Source organism: Monodon monoceros, unplaced genomic scaffold, assembly GCF_005190385.1.
Source record: "Monodon monoceros isolate NGI ecotype Baffin Bay Population unplaced genomic scaffold, NGI_Narwhal_1 Super_Scaffold_18, whole genome shotgun sequence".
Lineage (NCBI taxonomy): Eukaryota > Metazoa > Chordata > Mammalia > Artiodactyla > Monodontidae > Monodon > Monodon monoceros.
This window is the reverse complement of record NW_021703774.1, coordinates 74,933,857-74,942,110: the sequence shown is the minus strand read 5'-3', so window position 1 is coordinate 74,942,110 and position 8,254 is coordinate 74,933,857. Positions and strand designations below refer to the sequence as shown.

The following is an 8,254-nucleotide window of genomic DNA, read 5'->3' as shown; positions in this document are numbered from 1 at the left end:
TATTAATATCAGAATACAATAAGCAAACTGAGGAACAGAGAAGTCTGCTAACTTATCCACCATTTACATCTAGCAAGCAGTAGAAGTAGGATTTGATTTTACATCTATCTGATTCAAGAGCCCACCCTTTCCACTATATCATCTTACCTCCAAGATTGAAAAAGGTGCAGAAATCCCTATTCACAGTTATTGTGAACCTGTCAGCACGGATAATTTAAAAGAAAGCTAATAACTGTATCAATTATTTTTTCAGAAAACATACAACGTTTGAGAGTAAATCTTGGTGTCATAAAGTTTACTTTAATAAGTTAACATACTTAAGTATGTTTGATTACTTAGAATTTTTCTATCTGAAGTATATTTAAAAACACGGAGACCAAATTTATTCTGAAGAGGTAACCAGAAATGCTCACATATACTTATGTATAAAAATGTTCATTCCAGTATTTATAAGAGACACATAGGGGACTTCCCTGGTGGTCCAGTGGTTAAGACTGATGTCAAGGAGCTTACTGCCTGTTTTCTTCGAGGAGTTTTATGGTTTCAGGTCTTATATTCAAGTCTTTAATCCATTTTGAGTTAATTTTTGTGTATGGTATAAGACAGTAGTCCAGTTTCATTCTTTTGCCTGTGGCTGTCCAATTTTCCCAACAGCATTTATTGAAGAGATTTTGCTTTCCTCAGTGTATATGCTTGGCTCCTTTCTCATAAATTAATTGACCACATATGTGTGGGTTATTTCTGGGCTCTCTATTCTGTTCCATTGATCTACGTGTTTCTCTCTTTTTAAAAAATATTTATTTATTAATTAGTTATTTATTTAGTTGGCTGCATTGGGTCTTATTTGCAGCATGCAGGATCTTTTTTGCGACATGCAAAATCTTCTGTTGCGGTTCACAGACTCTTCATTGCAGTGTGTGGGCTTCTCTCTAGTTGTGTCTCGTGGGCTCCAGAGTGCACGGCCTCAGTAGTTGTGGCATGCGGACTTAGTTGCCCCACAGCATGTGGGATCTTATTTCCCCAACCAGGGATCAAACCCACGTCCCCTGCATTGGGAGGCAGATTCTTAACCACTGGACCACCAGGGAAGTCCCCTATGTGTCTCTTTTAATGCCAATACTACACTGTTTTGATTACTATATTAACTATGTAATATGGTTTAAAATCAGGGAGCATGATGCCTCCAGCTTTGTTCTTCTTTCTCAAGATTTCTTTGGCTATTTGGTGTCTTTTGTAGTTTCATACAAATTTTATAATTATTTGTACAATTTCAGTGAAAAATGCCAATAGGAATTTTGATAGGGATTGCACTGAAACTATAGATTGCTTTGGGCAATATCAAATTTTAACAATATTAATTCTTCCAATTCATGAATACAGAATATCTTTTCATTTGTTTGTGTCTTTTTCAATTTCTTTCATCTTATAGTTTTCAGTGTACCTGTCTGTCACCTCTTTAAATTTATTTCTAGGTATTTAATTCTTTTTAGTACAATTGTAAATAGAATTGTTTTATTTCTCTTTCTGAGAGTTTGTTTTCAGTGCATAGAAATGCAACATATTTTCATATATTGATTTTGTATTTTGCAACTTTGCTGAATTTATTTTTTGTTGTTGAGTTGTTCTTTATATATCCTGTATATTAATTCCTTATCAGATATATGACTTGCAAATATTTTCTCATATTCTATAGGTTATCTTTTACTTCTTGTTAGTGCCCTTTGATGATACTTTAATTTTCATGATGTAAAATTTATTTTTCTTTTGTTTTCCTGTAATTTTGGAATCATATCTATGAAATTGTTGCCAAATATAATGAAATCAAGATTTCTCCTCAATGTTTTCTTATAAAAGTATTATAGTTTTAGCTCTTAAGTTTTGGTCTTTAATACATTTTGTGTTAATTTTGTGTATTATATAAGGTAAGGGACCACTTCTTTCTTTTGCATGTGGATATCCAGTTTTCCCAGAACCACTTATTGAAAAGACTTTTTTTCTTCCCATTGAATAGTCTTGGTACCCTTGTTGAAAATCAACATGTATGTGAGAATTTATTTCTGGGCTGTTTATTCTATTCCATTGGTCTATATGTCTCTCTTATGTTAGTACAATATTGTTGCTTTGCAGTAAGTTTCAAAGTCAGGAAGTGTGAGTCCTCCAACTTTATTGTTCTTTGCCAAGATTGTATTGACTATTCAGGGTCCTTTACAATTTCATATGAATTTGAGGACTGGCTTTTCCATTTCTGTGGGAAAGATCTATAGAATTTTGATATTGATCAAAATGTGTAGATCATTTTGGATATACTGACATCTTAACAATGTTAAGTCTTTTTAACCATGAACGTGGGATGTCTTGCCATTTATTTATGTCTCCTTTAATTTCTTTCAGCAATGCTTTGTGGTTTTCAGTGTAAAAAGTCTTTCACCTCTTTAGCAAGACATTATAAATACTTAATTCTTCTAGATGTCATTGTAAATGAAATTGATTTTTTTAACTTCCTTTTTGGATTGTTCATTGTTAGTGTACAGAAACGCAAATGATTATTGTGTGTTTAATTTTGCTGAATTTGTTTATGAGCTCTAGTAGCTTTCTGTGGCTTCTTTGGTATTTTCTCTATATAAGATCATGTCTTCTGTGAATAGATAGCATTACCTCTTTCTTTCCAATTTGGGAAATTGTACTCCTAATATTTTAAAACTATAAGCAGAGCTCAAGATTTACATAACTGAAAAAAACCTACAATGGAGTACACTGAAAAGTAGCACTGATTCTGATTCTGCAGGTGATTAAATTCTTTATATTTTTCTAATTTTCCTTATTTTTTGCAATTAAATCTTATTTCTTAGAAAAGTTTATATGCTTACCAAAAAGGGCAATGATAGGAGGTAGATATTACCAAGGTAGTGATAAATGAGTTCATACTAATGAAGGGGTTGGTGGATTGTTGCTGGTTTTAACCAAGTCTGCGTTTATTTTCACACACCAGTAGCCATGCAAATTTGTGGGTGGTCCCTGGGCCTGAGCTGGTTAGATCTGCTGAGTGAGAAGTTCTTGTCTCTCTGAAGACACTTCTGCACACCTCCTTCCACAGTCCAAACTGTCTATATCCAACATTATTTTACATGGCCCTATAAGTTTACAAGCCCATTTGGGGTGCTCCTTGTACGTTCTCATTATGGCTTTTTTTTTCTCATTGTTTTGTAGCTGTGATGTCCCTTGAAATGAACAGTCAAACAGATGTCACTGAATTCATCTTCTTGGGATTTTCCAACCATCCGAACCTACAGGGCTTGTTCTTCCTGGTCTTCCTGGTCATTTACCTGACAACTCTTTTCTGGAACACACTCATAATAATGGCCACAAGAGTCAGTCCTGCCCTCCACACCCCAATGTATTATTTCCTCAGCAACCTGAGTTTCTTGGACACCTGCTACACATCTACCACTATTCCAGTCATGTTGGTGAACTTCTTCCAGGAGAAGAAGACCATCTCCTGTGAGGGCTGCTATTCCTAGATTTTCTTCCTTGTGACATGTGCCGGCACTGAGGGTGTTTTATTGGCAACTCCGACTCCTGACTGCTATGTAGCCATCTGCCACCCTCTTCAATATCCAGTCCTCATGAATGTGAAGGTCTGTGTTTGTTTGGCAACTGGGTCCTGGCTATGTGGGCTGGTGAATTCTGTGACATACACAGTGCTGGCAGCTACACTCATTCTGTGTGGGCCTAACAAGATCAGCCACTTTCTCTGTGATATCCCATTGCTCCTGAAGCTCTCCTGCTCAGACACCTCTCTCGGTGAGTCTGTGCTCCATGTGGCCAGTGCAACCATTGGCCTGAACCCCTACCTGTTTACTGCAGTGTCCTACATACTTATCATCTCTGCCATCCTTTGGATTTCCTCTGCTCAGGGCAGGAGCAAGGCCTTCTCTACTTGTGCACCCCACCTCACTATGGTGGTGGTCTTTTATGGAATGGCCAACGTCAACTATGACAGACCCAGAGTAGGCTACTCCCTGGATATGGATATCCTGGTCTCTGTGCTCTTCTGTGTTATAAACCCCATGTTAAACCACATTATCTACATGTTAAATCCCTTGTTTGAGAAAAAAGGAGGTCAAATGTGCCCTGTGGAAGCTGGTTGGAGGGTGTGTGTTCCCTGGCAATATTAGTGTCTAGCTCACTGGTCTTCAAACTGAGGTATGCAGCCAACTGAAAAATTTTCCAAAGTATTTGTAATATACATAGTTTTAGAAAGCCTATATCCAGATCCTCAGTTCCGATATATACACCAGTTCCTAAAATTTATCTTCCCAAGAACTCCTTTCTCTCCTCTCTTTCCACAAATACTGTTTTTCCACTGTACAACCAAGGCAGTAAGGAAAATTCAAACAGAATTGGGTAGAAAGGGAAAGGAAGTGATGAGGTTGAGACCTGTGCTTCTGGGAGGAGACTCAGAGGAAAAGGGAGAACGCACAGGTGGAGTTCTTCCCTGAGGAGTAGTGTGAGCCACATACTGGGCACCTCACCCCTGGGGTTGACACAGGGAAGATGAGTCCCCCTGGATGCTTGGAGGGCCAGTGGTACTAACAGGAGGGCTGGGAGTCCAGGGAAGCCTGGACTCTGCTTGTGAGGAGCATGCACATGCTTGCTTGGTCCTGAAGCAGGGCAGAGAGAGGATTGAAAATTGTATAGGCGACTAGTTGGTTTCCCATTACTGCTCTGGTGTGTGCCCCAGCCTAAGCTGAGCACACATTTCAGCCCCACTTGGGAGACTGGTTTTGAGAAACAGAGGTGGCTCTGACCCAAAGCGGTGCCTGAGCAGGGCAGCAGCAGCTATTACTGACACTTAGGCAGCACATCAGAAGCAGCTCCAATCTCTATCTTCATATAGACTGCCACAGCCCACACTGCAACCCATGCTGGGAGCCAGCATGGGCCCTGCCTACCCTATGGCTTCAACTCAATCCTCAGGGCTTCTACTCCAGCAACTTGGAACCCATCCCCACGTGCAACAGGGTGGTTATGGTCACTGCACAGAGAGGAAGTGCTGGCTCACATCTGGCTCCATCTCTAGCCCCTCCATCTCCAGCCCCACCTCCTAGCAAGGTGACAGCTGCCAGCACACCCTGAGGACTGATGTGACTCCTGTTCACATCAAATCCAGCTCTCCCACCAAAGCCACTGGGCTCATGTAGACTATGTAGTGATGTTCCCACATAAAGACACTCTTTTAAGACCACAATAGGTAACTGTTTCAAGTAATTTCATAGAGAAAGAGAAAGTTACATAAAATAAGAAGACAGAGGAATTTGGTTCAATTGAAAGAGCAAGAGAAAACCCATGAAAAACAACTAATGAAACAGAAATAAATCATTGACCAGATAAAGAATTCAAAACACTAGTAATAAAAATGCTAACTGAATTACAGAAAAGAATAGATGAACACAGTGAGAATTTTAAGGAACTAGAAGATATAAAAAAGAACAAGTCAGAACTAAAGAATATAATAACTGAAATGAAAAACACACTAGAAGGAATAGCAGACTAAGTGATACAGAAGAATGCATACCTGATCTGAAAGATAGAATAATGGAAATTGTTCAACCAGAACAGCAAAAAGAAAAACAAATTTTAAAAAATGAAAACAGTTTAAGGGACCTATGGAACAACAAGAAGCAAACCAATGTGAGCATTATAGACATCCCAGAAGGAGAAGAGAAAGAGAAAGGGGTTGAAAATGTATTTGATGAAATTTTGGCTGAAAAATTCACAAACGTGAAGGAGGAAAATATCCAGGTACAGGAAGCACAGAGAGTTCCAAACAAGATGAACCAAAACAGATCCACACCAAGACATCTTAAATAAAATGGCAGAAGTTAAAGAAAGGATTCTAAAGGCAGTAAGAGAAAAACAAAGAGTTGTATAAAAGGAAACACCCATAAGGCTATCAGCTGATTTTTAGACAAAAACTTTGAAGGCCAGAAGGGAGTGATGTCATATATTCAAAGTGCTGAAAGGGAAAACCCTGTAACCTAGGACACTCTACCTAGCAAGATTATCATTTAGAATAGATGGAGAGATAAAGAACTTCTCAGACAAACAAAAACTAAAAAAGTTTATCGATACTAAATCTACCATAAAAGAAAATTTAAAAGGTCTTACCTAAGAGGGAAGAAAAAGCTATACAAAGAAGTAAGAATCTATAGGAAAGAAAAATCCCACTAGTTAAGGTTACAGTAAAGGCTGAGGATCAACCACTTAAATAAGCTACTATGAAGATTAAAAGGCAAAAAATCATAAAATCAACTATTACTACAATAATCAGTTAAGGGTTAAACATGAAGTGTAAAATATAACATCAAACACACAAATGTGGGGACTGCCCAGGTGGTCCAGTGGTAAAGAATCCACCTTCCAATGCAGGGGACACAGATCCCTGGTCAGGGAACTAAGATCCCACATGCTGCAGGGCAACTAAGCCTGCGTGCCACAACTATTGAGCCCATGCACCACAACTAGTGAGCATGCATGCCTCAACTAGAGAGCCCCTGTGCCACAAACTACAGAGCCCATGCTCTCTGGAGCCCATGCACCACAACTAGAAAGAGAAAACCCACACACCACAACTAGAGAGAAGCCCGTGTGCCACAACAAAAGGTCCTGCATGCTACAATGAAGACTCCATGTGCTGCAACTAAGACCTGGCACAGCCAGAAAAAGAAACCAAAAAAGAAAAAAAAAAAAATGTGGGGAGGGGAGTAAAAAATATAGATCTTCTAGAATGCACTTGAACTTAAAGGACTACCTGTTTAAAACAACTAGATATAGTTATAGGTCAACATATATGAACCCCATCATAACCACAAATCAAAAACCTACAATAGATACACAAAAACTAGAGAGAAAGGAACACAGCATACTACTAAAGAAAATTATCAAACTACAAGGAAAGAAACAAAAAGAACAGAGAAAAGTATAAAAAGAACTGGAAAACAAGTACTAAAATAGCAATGAGTACATACCTATCAATAACTACTTTAAATGTCAATGGACTAAATGCTCCAATCAAAAGACATAGAATGGCTAATTGGATTAAAAAACAAAGTAAGACCCATCTATATATTGCTTACAGGAGACTCACTTCAGAGGTAAAGACACACACAGACCAAAGGTGAGGGGATGGAAAAAGATATTTCATGCAAATGGAAATGATGAGAAAGTGTAGTAATATTCATATTAACCAAAGCAGACTTTAAAACAAAGTCTCAACTAACACAACACTGTTAATCAACTACACTCCAATGTAAAATTAAAAATTTAAAAACTCTAAATTTCTAAACCATTAAAAATTAAATTTTCTGAAATAGAAATAGAACTAAATAAATAATAAAAAGCAAAGTAACAAAAGACAAAGAAGTGCATTGTAAAATGATAAAGGGATCAATGTAAGAAGAGGAAATTACACTCATTAAAATATATGCACCCCAAACAGGTGCACTAAATATATAAAGCAAATATTAACAAACTTAAAGGGAGAATTTGACAATAATACAATAATAATACGTAATTTTAACACCCCACTTACATCAATGGACAGATCACACAGACAGAAAATCAATAAGGTATAGTATCTATTAAATGACACAGTAGACTGTTGGACTTAATAGATATCTACAGGACATTCTATCCAAAAATAGCAGAATAACATTCTTTCCAAGTGCTCATGTAATGTTCTCCAAGTCTCAAAAATTTAAGAGGATATAAAGTATACCAATCATTTTTTCCAACCAGAATGGAAATCAGTACAGGAAGAAAAATGGGAAAATCACAAATATATGGAGACTAAACATGATACTAAAAAACTGGTGGGTCAATGAAGAAATCAAAGAGAAAATCAAAAAAAATTTGAGAGAAATGAGAGTGGAAACACAACACTCCAAAATCTATAGAATGCAGCAAAAACAGTCCTAAGAGGGAAGTTTATAGTGATACAGGTCTACCTCAAGAAACAAGAAAAATCTCAAATAAACAACCTAACCTAGCATCTAAAGAATGTTAGAAATCACCTAAAAGGAATTAGAAAAGAAGAAGAAAGAAAGCACAAAGATAGCAGAAGGAAGGAAATAAAGATCAGAGAGGAAATAAAAGAGATGAAAGAAAGAGAGAGAGAGAGAGAAAGAAAAAAGAAAGAAAGAAAGAAGGAAGGAAGGAAGGAAGGAAGGAAGGAAGGAAGGAAGGAAGGAAGGAA

At 37.4% G+C, this 8,254-nt stretch overlaps 1 protein-coding gene across 1 annotated transcript; it reads left to right on the top strand.

Moving 5' to 3' along the window:
• The first annotated feature begins 3,212 nt into the window (after positions 1-3,212).
• LOC114897893 (olfactory receptor 5V1-like) lies at positions 3,213-4,182 on the top strand. The gene is given in 2 exon segments (XM_029226952.1): positions 3,213-4,100; positions 4,102-4,182. Coding segments are annotated over 2 exon segments (969 nt in total).
• Positions 4,183-8,254: the final 4,072 nt, after the last annotated feature.